The 18,784-nt window shown below is 39.0% G+C and overlaps 1 protein-coding gene across 1 annotated transcript in view; it reads right to left on the bottom strand.

The window, feature by feature from the left end:
• Nucleotides 1-5,780: 5,780 nt before the first annotated feature.
• Nucleotides 5,781-18,784, bottom strand: part of WWTR1 (WW domain containing transcription regulator 1) — a 133,141-nt gene continuing 120,137 nt past the window's right edge. Inside the window, exons 5-7 of the mRNA XM_072792315.1 lie at nt 15,394-15,527; nt 13,928-14,040; nt 5,781-9,218 (exon numbers count right to left, since the gene is read on the bottom strand). Of these exons, the coding sequence (XP_072648416.1) occupies nt 9,034-9,218; nt 13,928-14,040; nt 15,394-15,527 (432 nt within the window). The 3' untranslated portion in view covers nt 5,781-9,033. The remainder of the gene's footprint in view (nt 9,219-13,927; nt 14,041-15,393; nt 15,528-18,784) is intronic.

Raw genomic sequence — 18,784 nt, 5'->3', positions numbered from 1 at the left:
ATAAAAAGAATACATTATTCTTTGCCCCGTAATATAGGGTCCTGATTAAATATATGGCTCCTGTAGAAAAAGGATTGAGTTTTCTTCATCCTTGTTTTGTCCAGTGCTTATTCAGTACCTTCAAGATGGCAGGGGCTCAGCAAGTACAGTGATGAATGAATGAATGAATGAATGAATGAATGAATGAATGAATTCAATATATATTTGGTGGTTGTTGACTATTACTGACCCTGACAATGTCAGGAGATATCAAAGAAGATCCTAAGAGTCTTATGTTAACACTCTTGGGAGAAACTAAATCTGGCTTAGGACCAGGGGCCTCAGACCTACCTTAACTCTCTCTACTACTGGAAAAACAACTATCTGGAAGATTTGACAAGAGGTTGTTTCAGAAGAAAACGTTGACAATTTCCCAGCTCAATTCTTGTAATTATTTCTTTTTTAATGTCAGCCTCTTCTTTCTTATTCTTACAGAGAGAGATCCTAGCACAGGAAATCCTTTGATTTGCAGGATTGCAATGAATGAGGCTGGTTTCAGGATGTTTCCTATGCAATTACAGAGGGCTGCACCCTCCCAGGAGCCCCACAGTTTAATGCTCCATTGTCAATTCTTAGTACATTTGAGCAAGGGCCCCATATTTTCATTCTGCACTAGGTCCCACAAATTATGTAGCCAGTCCTGCCAATGAGTACGTGATGCATACTTTTCAAGTTTACCAGTTTGCTGGGACTTTCCCAATTTTAATACTGAAAGTCCAGAATCTAGGGTAACCCTTCTGTCCGAAGCAAACCAGGACACTTGTTCACCCTACTTCTGGTCCTCAAACTGTAAACATGAGACATGCATCACTTTGTTCAATTACAAATATGAGCTAATGACTTACAAGGAGAAGAGTCCTTTTAGGACATAGAAAACTTTATGGTAAACGCTGTGACCCCTGCAAATTATTATTTCTAAACATAATTTATACATCTGTGTGAACTACAGTTGCGTCTTTATCGATCATCTCACATTTTTAAATTACTACATGGGACGTATTTCAAAGGACAGCTTATAGGAAAGAATTGCAAAGTCTAAGGTCAATAGAAGAGTCTTGGTGAATCTATGAGCCAACTGGAATTAGGTGTAAAATGTGTGAGCAAATTTACTGGGAACAACGCTTAAAGCTGGGATCAATTTCTCAGAGCTTTTAGAGACAGTGAAAAAATAAAATAAAATGCATTGGCTAATTGTTTGGGTGAATCTTGAAATTTGGGGGCATTCCAGAGAAAGTTGTAAGCAGTTCTCCTTTGAGGACTTGAATATATCCGACCTTCTGAGGCATCCCTGGAATAAACGCATTCTGTTTTAGGGCCAGAATTCACAGACCCTTGTAGCTCTAGTGACCAGAAACTCATCCAAAAAGTCTTTAACATGACATAATGGGTCTGATCTTAATTTTATATTCATTTTAGAGCGAGCGTTACATGTATTGAACTATTCCAGGCAGCAAGGCAGATATCAGAAATTCTCTAGATGTTAACCTTGCACGTATTAACACCTTCATATGTGCACCGAATGGAAGATAAGTCCATTATATATCTGGGAGCTTTGATATCCACACAATATTAGTCGTAATTTTAAAAAACCAGTGTCCCAAGGAAAAAAAATCTGAAATTTGGTAGCTGTAATTGTTTTAATTGAAAATACAAGTATGTAAATTTCCAAGATTGCAATCCTAAAAGAAAAGAAAATGGGAACTCGGATACACTATGAATGTACAAGTCCCAGCTATGAGCGAGCGTGGCTGCAATGCCTGTCATCCCATTGATTAGTGATAGATTTGTTTACTCAGCTAGATCATCTAGAAAGTTCTCTCTCTTCTATTTTGCAGCCCCTTTTCCCTGTATGTCCCCTCTGAAACTACTCCCTTGCTTGGGGAATACAACGGGGATATGGTGGTCAGCAAAACAGACCCAGTGGCCAGCTTCAGGCTTTTATCAATTTACACTGCCACAGTGTGTGAAGTGTTCCCGTCTCCCCACACCCTAGCTAACACTTGGTGTCATCAGTCTTTTTAATTTTGCAGTTTGCTAGAAATGAAATGTTCTATCACTACTCTCGAATTTCCATTTTCCTGATTGGAATAAAGTTGGCAAGTTATTTGGCACTCAGTTCCCTGTCCTATACCTTTTCAATTCATATCCTCGGCCCATATTTCTATTAGACTGTTTGTTTTTCTCATTGACATGCAAGTTTGTTGTATATTCCAGATACTAGCTTAGATCTGGTTCTCAGAAGCACACCCTGATACAAGGACTCATGTACAAGTGATTTACTAAAGAAGTGATATTCAAGAAAGGAATTTTCAAGGAATTGGGTATTTACAGAGTAAACTGGTAAAAGAGTGGGGGAAACAGGAAAGAGGGAGGAAAGAAAACAAGAATGTGCTCTCGGGCCAAGTCCTGAACAAGGCAGTCTCTACCCACGGGGGACTTTGACAATCTAAGTTACATACCCACCTGTCGTTGGCTAAAGGTCATGCTGTAGAATGTAAATGCCTATGCAGCTAGCTCTCTGCATGTGACTGCAAAGTGACTGCAGTCCTTTTTAAAAGAGCCACAGATGTTCGCTGTTGGAAGCAAAAACACACCGGGGTGGGGGATGGGGTGTCTAACACAGTAAAAAGGAATCTAAGGTGATCTAGGTGGAGAACTGACATCACTTACTAGAGACAATAGCATTATGAGAAAATCAATCCATTTCACTATTAAGAAATCCAAACTGAAAATAAAAAGAAATACAACAGGACAGTAACAGGACATTTTCCACCCATATAGAATTAAGAGTGAGTCAATAGTTCTCTCTACAGAAATAAATAAATAAATAAATAAATAAATAAATAAATAAATAAATAAATTAGTAACAATGTGAGCTGATATGTGTATTCACTAACTTTATTGCAGTCATCATTTTCCAATACATACATACAAATACACTTTTCCTTTTTTTAAGATTTTATTTATTTATTCATGAGAGACACACAGAGAGAGGCAGAGACACAGGCAGAGGGAGAAGCAGGCTCCACGCAGGGACCCCAATGTGGGACTCAATCCCAGGTCTCCAGGATCACGCCCTGAGCCAAAGGCAGATGCTCAACTGCTGAGCCACCCAGGTGTCCCATAGATACATTTTTCGTTCAATTTTTGAACTTCATATATTCTACATATCTTCCCAAATATTTTATAGAATGTACAGTGAGGGAAAAAAAAATCCAGAACTCTTGTTAACTCTTACTCCAATCAAATTTGACTATATTTATTTTTGAAACTGCATGTTTATAGGAAAACTTCTCAATCTTCAAAACAAAACAAAACAAAAAAGAGGCAAAATTCAGCACCAGACTCGAAACAATGAGACAGGCCTTTGCATTTGTTGTTACTGGAAGTATAAATTTGTACAGTCCTTTCTTTCAAAAATATTTGACCGAATCTATCAAAATTTAAGATCACGTGATATAATGATTTTTTTCCCCTGTTCTCTTCATACAAGAATAGGCTAGTTAGTACAGCACTATATGTAAAGGCAAAAACTAAAAATAATCAACCGGCTAGCAATAGGGGACATCCATGCAAAATATTAGTTGTTAAAAAAATGATCCAGTATACGACTATATGTACTGGCATGGAAATATGCCCATGAGGTATTGGATAGGTCTGTGGCTTACTGTGTAATGTTACGCAAAAGATTTAACCTCTCAAATTCTTCATCTATAAAGTAAGGATAATATTATTGAATGTGTGCGGGTCAATATACAGATTAGATTAGATAATACATATCAGTGTTCTGCGTAGTGGTTGGCACATAGTAAATGCTCAGTAACTATTAGTAATATCATTCCCATTGTTAAGAGAAAAAAAATGAAAGACTGAAAATAGTATGCATAATTATTTTTCTTCTGTTAAAAAATCCAACTTACACTATAGGAAAAAAATCTTATACATTTTTTTAAAGTATGAGACTTGGGAGATAGAGAAGTTTCACTTTTTACTTTATACATGTTGGTATTTATAACATTTTCAATAATGAGTACGTTAACTTGGCAGTGATGATGAAATACGGTTTTTAAAAAGAACGCATGAGACTACATGAAAATGAAAAGCTTCTGCACGGCAAAGAAAATAACCAAAAAAAGTAAAAGACAAGTTACTGAATGGGAGAAGGTATTTGCAAATGATACAACTGATAAGTGGTTAGTATCCAAAACACATAAAGAACTTACACAACTCAATAGCAAAAAAACGAATAATCCAATTAAATGGGCAGAAGACATGAACAGACATTTCTCCAGAGAAGACATACAGATGGCCAGACACATGAAAGATGCTCACCATCTCTCGTCATCAGAGAAATGCAAATCAAAACCACAATAAAATACCACCTCACACCTGTCAGAATGGCTGAAATCAACAATGTAAAAAACAAGTGTTGATGAGGATGTGGAAAAAAGGAACCCTTGGGTAGTGTTGATGGGAATGCAGACTGGTACGTCTACTGTGGAAAACTCTATGGAGGTTCCTCAAAAAAATCAAAAATAGAACTATCCTGTGATGCAGTAATTCCACTACTGGGTATTTACCCAAAGAATGTAAAAACACTAATTTGGAAAGATATATGCACCTGTGTGTATATACAGCATTACTTACAATAGCCAAATTATGGAAGCAGCTCAAGTGTCCATCCATAGAGGAGTAGATAAAGAAATGGTGGTGTACACACATGCTAGAATATTAGTCATAAAAAAGAATGAAATCTTGCCATTTGCAACAACATGGATGGATCTAGAGGGTATAATGTTAAATGAAATAAGTCAGAGAAAGACAAATGCCATATGATTTCACTTATGTGTAGAAATTAAGAAACAAAACAAAGCAAAAAAGAGACCAAAAAACAGACCCTTAGCTCTAGAGAACAGATTGATGGTTATCAGAGGGGAGGTGGGTGGCGGGAATGGATGAAATAGGTGATGGGGATTAAGAGCACACTTATGATGATGAGCACGGAGTAATGCAGAGAATCATTACAATATCAGTACATTGTACACCTGAAACTAATAAAACACTGTACATTAATTATCCTGGAATTAAAAAAAATTTTTTAATTTTTTAAAAAAGAATGCATGAGACTTAAGGCTCTGCAGTGTTAGTAAGCTGTTCTCACCAGGATCCCTTTTTTCTGTTGCTTAGCTTCTGCTAGAAAACACCCTTTCACTTGCTCTCACCTAATGTTTCTGTGGACTGGACAAAGGTATTACAACAGTGAGAATCAAACGACTCAAGGGACAGAGAAAATATACCATCACAAGCCCACACTCAGAATAAATGATAAGCTGTCCTTAGCTTTGACAACAAGAAGCCACACGGTATTTTTAACAACTGAGGAAGGACTGAGAATCCCATAGTTCTGACGTCTCAGTCCAATCTGTGAAAGTGTTAGAAGGACAGTGTGATTTAAAAAAAAAATGTATTATATGTAAACTATATATATAAAATATATGAATTACATATGTACACACTTGAAAAAAAAATCTCGGTGGGTTCCTTCAAATAAAGGGGAAATCAGAATTCTGTGGATATTTAGAATATTGGAGACTAGACATTTGAGCCAAAACAATGTTGGCCTACAAAATTTTCTTTCTTTCATTGTCTGCCAGGAGGGTTACATAAGCCCTCCTTCAGTACCACCCAAAGCCTCCAGTAAAAGGAACACACACAAACCATGAAAAGACAAAGGCTCCAAGTGGAAATTCAATTGTATTTATTTTTCTTATACAGAATCAGAGAAGTAAAAACCAGTACCAAACTCCAGGTAAAATGGTTTGATAGGATTGATTTGGCTGCATGCCTTCTGGAGGCACAGCATTCTCAATTAAAAAATAAACACACATATGTCAGAGTACAAAACGTAGAAGTACATTTTCTTAAAAAGTTAAAGTACTAGCACATAAATGATGTAGTGTGTTAGGGAAACGGTCTCCATCAATCGCCCATTTTCCCCAATTAATCTACATTTCCTTTTTTTTTTTAACAGCTTATTTTTTTCCATAAAAGTTGTCCTTTAGAAGTTACTTTCTAATCATGTCATAAGAACACCACTTAAAATTAGCAACACTTCTCTCACTGTCTTCCACAGAGAGCGCTTCTATCAGGCCTGGGACGCTACAGGCTTTGTGCGCTGCCCACCTGTTGTCCCATCAGTGAAAGAAACTGCCTTTCACATCCTAAATATTCCGGTGAAACATGAACAATTACTCGGGTTTAGGAGAATTGCAAATCGGTTTTGACGATGTATTCACTTCAAGAAAATTGTTTTATCAGGAAAACAATACCATGAAAGAAAGATCTCGGCAATGAGTTTTCCATTTCAAATTTTTAATATGCCTTTTCTGTGGCACAGCGAATGGATGAAATGTTGACATTTACTGATGGAGGACTAAGAAGACTAGATATCCTGGCAGTTCTTATTCTAATAAGAAATATAAATAGCACCTTATCATGGATTCTGTAGGGCTCTTAACACTTACAATGATAGGAAAAAAAAAAAAAAACCTTTAAAAAGTTGTTCTTACTTTTAGATTTCTAGCTTTAGTGTTCTTTAATGAAGGCCATTATTTTATTGGCCTTAAAAACAAAACAAAAAAAATTACATCTGGCTTTGTCTATTAGTAAACACGCAGTCATGGTTCATATTCAATTCTGGAAAAATATTTGTTATGTTCATTAATAAATGTTTCAACTAATTTCACTAAAAAAAAATTCTTCTAGTATTTTCTAATGCCACAAGCTTACTAGGAAATTACTTCTAAAAATTGATAATACAAATCACCGATGTTTTAGCTACTTTAAAAAAAAGAGGGGTATCCGTTTCTTTTACACTTAATAACCTGAAAAGGAGTCTATAAAAATATTTTTAAAAAATACAGTAACACTGCTCAGTTTTGTTAGGTCCCTTGTTTTTTGTTTTTCTTAGAAAGAATGTACAACTCTTTTTGCAATTATTGCTCATAAAAGAGAAAAAGAAATAGTGCTCCCTTCAATTTAGTAGCAACATAAACATCCACCCCCCTCTCTCTCAGAGCGCTCAGGGAGAGAAAAGGAGTCAGGAACAGAAATTATGGGTCCTTCAGGAAAAAAAAATCACTTCATTGTGTTGGAAGCAACAGCAGGCTTATGCTCTTGTCCACAGACATGCTCAGGGCAACACCAGCCCTGCCCCTCCCTTCTTCCATATAAAGTGCACCAAAGCCCTTTCTTCCACAACAGAGTCTTTTGGTATAAAAGTTGTAGGAACTTGTTGCTTTGTTCTTTTGGGCACCTCTCCTACCTCCTGCTTGTCTTGCTTGTGGGGGACTATCACTTGTCTGTTTCCATTTCACAACTAGTATCCTTCCACTGCATACCGTGACTTGACTACCTCATCTCTGACCTTTTCACTTGCCTTCTTTCCAACAAGATTAAAAATATTTTCTGCCTGTCTATGTTCTGGTAGATTGAAGAGGATCTTACTTAGGATTCCCCAATAGATCTAAGCCCCCTTGGGAATTGAAGGTTCCTCTCAGAGACCTGAACTATTCATGTCTTTCCAAAAAGATATTAAATTCATAGATTATAAATAATGTCAGTTCAAAATATTAAACAATCGAGGACTTCATTGGCAATGCAGACAGAGTTGCATGCCTGGGGGAACCTGATGCTCTCTCTCAGTCCTTAAAAGCTAATAAAAAAAAAATGTTTTTGGTTACATAAGAGGTATTGAGTACATATTTCATGCCTTTTTATACCAACTGTAGCAAACACGGTTAGGATAACATACTTAGGAATCAATTTTGCTGAATTCAGAAACACGTGTCTCCACCATACACCCTTCAGAGGGTTGTTTTTTTTTTTTACACGTCAGTCAGAGATCTGCTTCATCCTTCAAACAGTTTCATAGATAAGAGTATTTTAAACACTTGAAATCTGGAAAGCAAAACTGATAAGGCTTCAGCATTTAAAAAGCAACAGTTTACTGTGTGCGCTGTCAGGTTGGAAGCTATGTTGTCCTGATGTTTTCAGAACAGTTTTCAAAAGACAAAAATACAGTTGCCACTGATTGATCAAAAATATTTGGCTGCCCTTTGTCATCAGCTACAAAATTAGAGTGCTTTTTATAAAATAAACATCAAATTCTAAGCTGCAATTTTTTTAAAAAATCCAACTTGTAATTAAAAAACAAAAGTTTTGTTTAACAAATGCTCATAATTAGTACCAAACTGGTCTCTTTCATAAGATCTGTAAGTGTAGGAACTGTGACTCAGGTTCCTGCTCCTCTCCTGCTGGAAGGAAGAGTTGTCTAGACACTACGCAGTAAAGTAATGAGGAAGGCCAAACTACAATAGGACCATGTGTGCCTTTGCAGATACAGAGTAAAAGAACCATCAGAACCAGCATGGATTCAAAACTACATTGTATTCCATACAGCAGAGATTTACTATCCATACAATGATTTTTAAAGCTCACGTTAAATATTTTTTAAAGCATTTGGTACTACTGTCATTAATACAGTTTCTAAAACTGCAAATCAGGTCTAATTTCGTGTACATTTCCTGGACCGAGCTGCCTGTCACAAGTCACTGCCTGTGGTCGGCTTTTTATGGTTTATAATCAATGGATGCACAAATTTCAACTGACACCCCTAAAGCTTAGTTATGGGGCAGCAGAGAGAAAAACAGAGAAGCAATTCTGCATTCTCAGTTCTGCAGAAGCAATTCTTGCATAGCCCATCACAGGGATGCAGGCCTGCAGAAAATGAAAATAGAGCATTCATTTGCGTTTAACTTAAGTTACTGTCAATCAAATCCAGGCAATGATTAAACTGGCCACATGGAAAGGAGGGAGCATTGAGTCATGGAGGCAGAAAGTGGTACACCTGCAGACTTACTCTGCTCCATTGCTTTTTCCAAGAGGCCCAGGAAATGTCAGGTCACGGCTGCATCCACGTTACAATGGTATTGATTACAGCCAGGTTAGAAAGGGCTCACTTTTGTTCAGAGCAGACTCTACATCATTGAAGAGGGGGATCAGATCTTCAGATTCCAAAGTTCCTAGGTCAACATTTGTTCCCGGGAGACAATCAAGAAAATCCGGGAAACGGGTCTGCTGAGGATTGATGTTCATGGGTGTCTGTCCTGCATTTTCTCCTATAACAGAACAAAGGAAGATCGTTTTAATTCCGTTTTTTTAAGCTCCTGAAGCATTAACACAACTCTCATCTTCATTTCCACAGTGCTTACATTTAAACAGAAGATTCTATCACTGCAGGTCTAAAATATTTCACCTCTGTGAAAAATTACAGCTACCACCTTCCTAGGATTGAGTTGGTGATCCTCACTCATAAGAGATGCAGAGATGCCGGGTCAATCTTTATTTGTCCCGGGAAGACACTGCCCAGAAGGGATAAGCCCAAGATAGGAGAAAAGCACAGGAAGGCCCTGTGGATGGGACCTGTGGTCTATGCCCTCCCATGACAGCTGCATGAAGAGCAGTTTTGTGAAAGAGTAGAGGGCCCCCCACCCCGTAATAAATACCTTATCATCGAGTTATACTCTAAGGACTTAATTGTTAAGCTTATATTTATCCATGTCATTCCTCTTTATGTTCAAAGACAACACTTAGGAGTTTACTTTAACCATGTTATTAAAGAGCTGTCTTCATCGATGGCTCTAGGGATCGTTTTCAAAGTATTTTATAAAGCAAATTCTGCACATCACCCCCTCCCCCGCACGCGTGCGCACGCACACACACACACACCTGGCACCATACAACTATCTACTTTTCTCACAATGTGTACAAGTCACAACCCACATGAGCATATGAAGGCTCTAAGAAGTCAAGTTGTAAAGAGATCTGTTTTACTTTTTGTTTAGGCCACTATTACCTAAACTCTTTTAATCATCCAACCCTATTCTGGTAGAATCGATATCCTAATGGAACTGGAGTCCACAGAACACAGTTGAGAAAATACTGTTCCAAGAAAATGAGATGTCTGGGCTATGACATGAAGAATGCATATTCTTTTTTTTTTTTTTAAGATTTTATTTATTTATTCATGAGAGACACACAGAGAGAGGCAGGGACACAGGCAGAAGGAGAAGCAGGCTCCCTGCGGGGAGCCCGATGAGGGACTCGATCCCCAGACCCCAGGATCACACCCTGGGCCAAAGGAGATGCTCAACCACTGAGCCACCCAGGTGGCCGAGGAATACATGTTCTTTATATATAATTGTGTAGGAGAAAACATACTGATCTTTGTGCCAGTGGACTGGGCTTTTTAGCTGTGAGGCCTCAAACACACTTAACGTGTCTGACCCAGTGTACCCAACTGAAACTGAGATTATGGGCACATTCTTCACACGATGGAGTAAAGAACCATATAATGTCTGCCACACATCCACAGTTCTGGGCATTGCTCATACCAACAAACTTATATAAATACAAAAATGCAATGAATGCTGATTGTGCTAAGAGAAAGAAGAACCTGGGAACTCAATCATTGTTGAGCACCCAATATCAGAACAACTGGTTAATTCAAATAGCCCTGATCAATTTTCTGAAGGGATAAAATATACCTCAGAGGCTGAGGAGCATTGGTAACTAACACCAGCTTCCACCCTAGAATCATTTGTAATTTGTAATTAGCTTTTGTGTCCTATAAGTATCCTTGTGTCAGTAGCCTTCCTGAAACTGTGCATAAAAATGTCATTTTTCTGAGGAAAATCGGAGAAAATTCATTTTAACCACATGCATTGCATCTTTCCAAGAGATGAGGGAAACGTGATCAAACTTGCATTTTGGTGATAGCAACGCTCAATAGCTCTTCTGTAACTCGTACAATATCAACAACTCTTGGCAATATTTTAGAGGATTTTCATCACAAAAAGCAGTAATTTGAAAATTAAATGAAATTTGACATGAACTCAACATAGTGTTACTGATACTGGAAAACATCAAAATAGAACAGAAAATCCAAAATAACTTTTACTACCCACTAGAATGTAACAGATGGAAATGAGCCTTAAAAAAAAAAAAAAAAAAAAAAAAATCTGCCCTGAAAAACTATGATCTAAAGCGCAGCGTGTCTTTTTTCCTCATCTCCAGTTAGAACCCTTCATCTCTATTGATTTCCTATATAAATCTTCTAATAAATCAAGAATACCTTTTTTTTTATATAGCCACACAAAATCTATTTTAAAGAATTTCTCTATCTTTTCTCCTCAGACATGGAAACCATGAGGAGACTAGTTATGAGATTTTTCGTTAAGGTTTACAATCTTAAAATATCTCTCTTTGGATCAACTTGGTAATCGCCTAGTGATCTTTTTGGTCTTTAACAGTTTTATTCATTTAAAAAGCAGGAGACGGGGATCCCTGGGTGGTGCAGCGGTTTAGCGCCTGCCTTCGGCCCAGGGCATGATCCTGGGGACCTGGGATAGAGTCCCAGTCAGGCTCCCTGCATGGAGCCTGCTTCTCCCTCTGCCTGTGTCTCTGTCTCTCTCTCTGTCTCTCTCTCTCTCTCTCCCTCTCTCTGTGTCTCTCATGAATAAATAAATTTTTAAAAATCTTAAAATTAAAATAATAAATAAAAATAAATAAAAAGCAGGTGAAACAAAAACCAGGCAGTTCTGAAAAGGGTACGGTTATTGCAGAATATTCTAGAAGAGTGGATGACCTCTTCTAGAGGTCTTTGCTCTTGCTATTCCACACCACATCCAGCTGTTGTTTCCATGTGTGATTTGCAAAGGGAGTGCTTAGCTGGCTTGTTTCCATTCAACCTGTGGTCAGTGAATCTAACAGACCTTTTCTAGCCACACCGGGAACCTGTGCCCAGACCCCAGCTTTTCCTCATCCTATTACTGTATTTCATGTCTTTTCCTGAGAAGGTTCATGCCTACTTCCTAGAAAGACTTCACAGACATGACCCTAAACTCTACGGGCTGACACTCACTTAACCAGGTTAAACTTGGAAGTCTAGCATTTATCAAGTTCAATTTGTCCATGACTTCAGCCTCTCAGAAGGGGAGGAAGAGAATTTGGGGCCAGACTGTGTGATCTCATGACTCCCTACAACTCCATGAAGGAAGCATGTAACTCCCACTTATTGGTGAGAAATCCAAAGCCCTTGTAGGTTATGTCATTTTCTCAAAGTCACTATCAACAAGTGGAGACACAGATTCAATTTAGGTTGCCTATCTACAAAGCCTATGTTCTTTCCAGGACACCACTTCATTCCACATTTTGGTTTCAAAATATTCCCTACTTTGAGGCCATTTTTAAAAGCCATAGTCAGCCTGAGATTTAAATCTCCTGAGTCTCTTTTATTTAACTTTATATATATATATACTTACTGGCTTCCCAGTGTTTAAAAGATGAAAGCAAACAATTATTAAATATAGGAAGGAGCCACTTCATAAGGCTGTTCCAAAGAGGACAAAATAAATCTCACACCAAAAAATAGAGAGATGAAGAAAGTGAGGAAGGGAGGCCAGAGGGAAGAAACCCAAAGTAATAAATCAAAGAATAACCAAACAAACACTTCAAACTATTCCCATGTGACTCCTCACAAGACAGTCTGTGCTATCCTCTAAACACATCGATGACAACCTGCAGAGAGACCCCAAAGCACCTACTCCAACCTCCCAAGGGGCCTGGTTGACTTTGACTCATGTCTGACCGGTGGTTAAGCTTCAGAGCACAAAGAGTACTCATCTAAGAACACAGTTAACAAACACAGGCACTGTGGACAACGGCATCGGGGAAGGGACTTCTTTTCATCACAGGACAATTAATTTCCTGTCATCAATGATGGCGTAAGAGAAACTCGCATGAATCATTCCAAATAGTGGACCCCTCAGCCATCATTTATTTTTGGTTCTAGACTATCCTCTGGGAGTTTAAGATTTTACAATTAAATTTAGATTTGACTAATAAGGCCAAATTTGGCTTTTGCAATTGGAGGCCTCACTCCTTGAGAAGAGGAGGGTGGACAGGACCAGAAGCCAGCTGGGCCTGGCCTGAAGGAGGGGGGCAGGCTGGGGCTTAGGTCAAAGGTACCCTGACTCTTCTGTTTAATTGCTGAAGGAGGACATCGTTACCATGTTGGGACCTGGAGCTGACAATTCAGAATTTTTGAGGGGCTTAGCTTTCCAAATGCCTGCTGCCAATTGCTTCCCGAATGTAGTGAATGACACGAAAAAAAAAATTGCACAATGGTAGATTATAAAGCAGTCCCACTTCTCAGGGGAAAGAGTGGCCCATACACTACAATTGAATGCTAGAACAGCATAATATCCCACTGTGGAAGCAGGAGGCTATATGGAGCAAGGAGAGGAGAGGAGGGGAGGGGAGGGGAGGGGAGGGGAGGGGAGGGGAGGGGAGAGGAGAGGAGAGGAGAGGAGAGGAGAGGAGAGGAGAGGAGAGGAGAGGAGAGGAGAGGAGAGGAGAGGAGAGGAGAGGAGAGGAGAGTGCAAGGGGGGAGGAAGAGACAAAGAAAGGAGGGAGAGAAGGAAGGAAGAAAGGAATAAAAGACAGAGAAAGAGAGAAAGTGAGAGAGGGAGAGAAAAAGGGAGAGAAAGAGAGAAAGGAAAGAAAAGAGAGAGAAGGAGGGAGGGAAGGAAGGAGGGAGAAAAGAATTCAAAATTCTATGCTTGTATATAAAACTCTATTTGTATCAACTATGGAGAGAAGGGACTAGAATTTATTAATAGTGCCTAGGTTTTGGGTGGCTTTTCAGTGGTTATTTTGTGTCACTGCTGAGAATAGGTGTTTCTGGTTGGACTTAGAACTCAGACGACTGAAGGGACGATTTAAAAATGCAAACACACTGCCAGGTACTCGCAGGCTTTGCTCCCACCTGTGTCCATCTCGTCCACGTTGCTAAGGAAGTCCTCTGGAGTCGTCGGGACACTGTAGCACCCTAACCCCAGGCCACTGTCAGTGCTCTGCTCCCTTGAGTGATAGGGCCCCCTGCAGAGCAAAGGGTGGAGAAACTTCAATGCAAGCCCACACCAAGAAATTCCAAAATTAAAACACAGTCACGAAACCCCTAAGCTGGTGCACTCCTGTCATGCTGCTCAACTTTCCAGGCAATGGACGGAGGCCGACTTTGCACCTCTCCTTAACTGTAAAACCTGCACACCAATGTCAATGAAATTAAAAGACAAGGCAAATAACACTGGCCGTTGTAGTAAATTGACACTGACTTCCTTTTTTATCTCAAAATAATAATGTGAACACTGTTCTGCATATATGATACCATTTATGTTAATTTTTTAAAAAAGAAAACAATGTTGAATATTGCTTATGAATGCACATGCTAACGAAGCAAAGGCGGTATAAAAATGTGTGATGGACACACACCAATTTCTTTCTTTTTTTAAATTATTTTTAAAAATATTTTATTTGGTTATTTATTAATGAGAGACTCAGAGAGGCAGAAGGAGAAGCAGGCTCCCTGTGGGGGACTCAGTCCCAGGACCCCGGGATCACGCCCTGAGCCAAAGGCAGACGCTCAACCATTGAGCTACCCAGGTGCCCCCCACCCACCAATTTCTGAATAGTGGCTTCTACGAGGCAGGGAAAAAGAAAAAGAAACAGATTTCAGTGGTGGTGGGGATGGTTTCAATATCAACTATAATACATTAATAAAAAATAAGATCTATGGAAGAATGGCAAATCTGGGTGTTGGATACCTGGGTAAATCTTAGGATATTCTTTGTATTTTCCTGTATATTTGTAATACTTCTAAATCAACAATTTAAAAATTCCTTTTCTTCATTATTTCAGTTACTGTTTGTTTTTACCTCTCTTTCTGTTTTCACTAACTTTCATACTTGTATTTGTTTGCTACAAGCCTCTGCAAGGGCAGAAAAGGCACAGGAAATAGACAACTGCCCTTTAGTTGGGTTTCAAAAGCTACAATTAAGGTTTGACTACTTCTAACTCATGAACATATTTCTGGCAAATTATCCTTTCCTTCTGTTCATATGTTTCATATTTTAAAACAGCATCCCTTTGTTTTAATTAGAATTTTTATCGTAAAATACTTTTATTTTATTTTTTTGTAAAATAATTTTAGACCCCCAAAGAAGAGGTAAAAAGAGTACAGAGTTCCCGTGCACCATTCACCCAGCTTCCCCAAGGACATCTTACATAATCATAGTACAATTGCCAACATCAGGAAATGGACAGCTTGCCTCTATCCCCACCCCAACCTCCAAGCTCCCTACCTTTCCCCGACATAAACAAAGACCCATTATGCTCTAGACCACATAATAAAGAAAGCAAAAATAAGTCAGTCGCTCCAAAACGTTAACTTACCCATTGAGGAAAGGATCAGAGCTATTATTAGTGATGGATCTCATGTCTGGGGTCATGGCTGGCGGGTTGACAGCAGCCTGAACGGTGGCCAGAGTCTCGGCTTCCATGGGGAGCTGTCTACAGAGGGCGGCTTCCTACAGAAATAGGACAGAGGGAGACGCAAGTTATTCACTCCTTGTCACAAGGATCGCAGCGAAATACATTTCACATGAAAACTTTTCACCAAATACAAAGCACTTAATGTCTGTTCCCAACCAGTCAAAATCATCAGGAAATCATTACTGTTCTTTCTCCAGAGAAAGTCTTACAGGCATAAGCCACTTTCTGACATTCACAAAGTTAATGAGAAGCTCAGCTAATATCTACCTTAGGTAGCAACTGTCCCACCCATTCAATTGTTTAAATACCCAAATCAAAGAAAGGTGTCAAGACACTTGTCTCAAAGACAAGGCTATTTTTTATTCCAGGTGCTCAGACCAAATCTAAGTCAATCAAAGCAGCTGAACTCCTTTGGCCTAGTACCTCCACTCTGGTCTTTGCCACCAATGGGCCCATAAAGCTGTGGAATTAGAGACTCAGGCTCTACATCAAATCATAGCTGGCAGGGCAGCCCAGGTGGCTCAGAGGTTTAGCCCCGCCTTTGGCCCAGGGCCTGATCCTGGATACCCGGGATCGAGTCCCACGTTGGGCTCCCTGCATGGAACCTGTTTCTCTCTCTCTCTCTCTCTCTCTCTCTCTCTCTCTCTCTCTCTCTCTCTGTGTGTGTCTCTCATGAATAAATAAATAAAATCTTAAAAAAAAAAAATCGTAGCTGGCAGCCCTATGTCAATAGCCAGGAGAGCAAAACAACCAGTTAAAAGGTTTGTTAGTCAATCAGTTTTTCTACTTGACTGCTCATTTTATTGATGGGATTAAAATGGCTGAAGGGTGGGGAACCATGCAGAGCCAATCCAAATCCCACTGACAACAAAACTGATAGCATATGGATTTCATTAGCAGAAATTAGAACGCTAGGGATTATTTTGTTTTAGCTGGCATTACTTTGCCAAAGAGAGTCAATCCAAAAGGTTATGAATTTGACTGCAATACTTTCTCTAGGTAGAACCTCCAGGGAGTCTCTCCCATTTTGACAAACCGAAGCAGACATCAAATTCCCTTCAAATTTGCTGCCCTTTCCAGAGAAGGATACTTTTATATGTTTATATTTGCATCCAAAACCAAAGTTAGGCCCTTCCTATATTTATGCCTATCAGTTTCCCACTTTCCAGCCTGAAGTCATTGGTCTTACCATCCCTCAAACCCCAAAACCATGGCTACAATGGCAGACAGAACATTTAGGCCATTTAAATTACGGTATCTCTGTTAAATCTCTTCCAGCCCTAACATGCTGTGATTTCAGAGAATAACTGCTGTCTAGACAAGTCTAGTGAAGTCATCGGCAATAAAAACTTTCGGTTACTAGAGTTCATTGTACTGTTATGAGGAGTTAGGGTAGCATGACTCTTATAAAACGTGAGACACCTGATTGATAAGAAATTGCACTGCTAATTTTTATTGCAATAAACATCCTGTTAGGAAGGGCTTCTGGTTCATTTCTCTTCATCCAGGTTGCAAATAACCAGAATGCTTAACAAATTTTCTTCAGTTATCCATAAAAAGCGAACAACAACAACAACAACAAAGGATAGTTTTTTAAAGGTGATTTTAGTCTATAATTCCAATCTTTGAAGTACCTTCTGAATAAATCTAGAAAAATTAAATTACTTCCTGATTGATAGTTCTTTTTACATGGTAGGCCTTGTGCATTAGACACCTTATTCTCCAACCAAAGCTCACGTGAAGGCTTCATACAGAAGAATGACAAAGACTGAAGCTGGTGGGAGAAGCCCAGAGTCCACCAAGCACACTCATACACACAAACCACCATCTGAAAACATCTAGGCGATGATATAGTATCTAACTCTTTGTAAACTGTAAATGCAGAGATCCTCTGGGCAATAACTTTCATTACATTAAAAAAAACCAACTTTAAATAACATTTCATTATATAACCATTCTGAATCAATGTGGAGTTAACCCTGAAACAGATGCTCTTTTTGTTTGGTTTATTTTTTTAAATTCAATTAATTAACATATAGTGTATTATTAGTTTCAGAGGTGGAGGGGCAATGATTCGTCCGTAGCATACAACACCCAGGGCTCATTACATCATGTGCCCTCCTTAATGCCCATCACCCAGTTACCCAACACCCCCACCCCCTCCAGCAACCCTCAGGATGAAGGCTCTTATGCTTTGTTTCCCTCTCTGATTTCATCTTGTTTTACTTTTCCCTCCCTTGCCCTATGTTCCTCTAGATAGATGCTCTTTTAAACATTCAAGTTGAAGAGATTGCTGCATTTTCTTATATCTGACAAAATTTTCTCACTGTAAGTCTTAAGAATACTGGTTCAATTTCTAATATCCGGGTGGTCTGAATGTAAATATAAGGAGAATTATTTCTGAAACTTCACTGGATAAAATTAAAAAAAAATACATACACACACACACACTATACATATATGTATATGATTTCTTTTTCATCTATAATAACATTCAAGGTGGAAGTAAAATGTTTAAATTATAAGAAAAAATCAGAAACTAGCTATAAAATATTTAGTTCTAAACTTTCCCCTTCATTTAAATTACTCCTGGCAAATGTCACATAGATACAACATATATTTTTAAGAGAAAGCTTGTGTGTAAATATATAAATAAAATTCAAAAGAGTAGAATAACCAAAGCTGAGAGAACCCATACTATATTGGGGAAAACGTTTCACTGTGCCATCTGCCAAATCACATCTGTCAATTCACATCTGTTCCCGCTATTTTAAATTAAAGATAATTGAAGTTCCATTCCTCAGCATCGTTATTTCCCCAACTATTTTGGAGGCTTGACCCCATCATCAAAAGATGCAGTGCTACGTTCTGTCTGTAGGGGGCTCACATTATCATTTTCTACCTTCTAATGACTAACAAATGAGAAAGAATACTTTTCTAGAAAGGGTGTTGAATGCGGTGCCTGGGAAGTTCAGCTGGGTAAGCCTCTGCCTTTGGCTCAGGTCGTGGTCCTAAGATCAAGCCCCACGTTAGGCTCCCTGCTAACTGGGGAGTCTCCCTATGCCTCTTCCCCAGCTCATGGTCTCTCTTTCAAATAAATAAAGAAAAAAATTTTTTAAAAAGAGAGAGGTGGGAATCCCTGGGTGGCGCAGCGGTTTGGCGCCTGCCTTTGGCCCAGGGCGCGATCCTGGAGACCCGGGATCGAATCCCACATCAGGCTCCCGGTGCATGGAGCCTGCTTCTCCCTCTGCCTGTGTCTCTGCCTCTCTCTCTCTCTCTCTCTCTCTCTGTG

Source organism: Canis lupus, chromosome 22 (genome assembly GCF_048164855.1).
Source record: "Canis lupus baileyi chromosome 22, mCanLup2.hap1, whole genome shotgun sequence".
Lineage (NCBI taxonomy): Eukaryota > Metazoa > Chordata > Mammalia > Carnivora > Canidae > Canis > Canis lupus.
The sequence above is the reverse complement of the archived record's forward strand: the minus strand, read 5'-3'. Positions and strand labels throughout refer to the sequence as shown.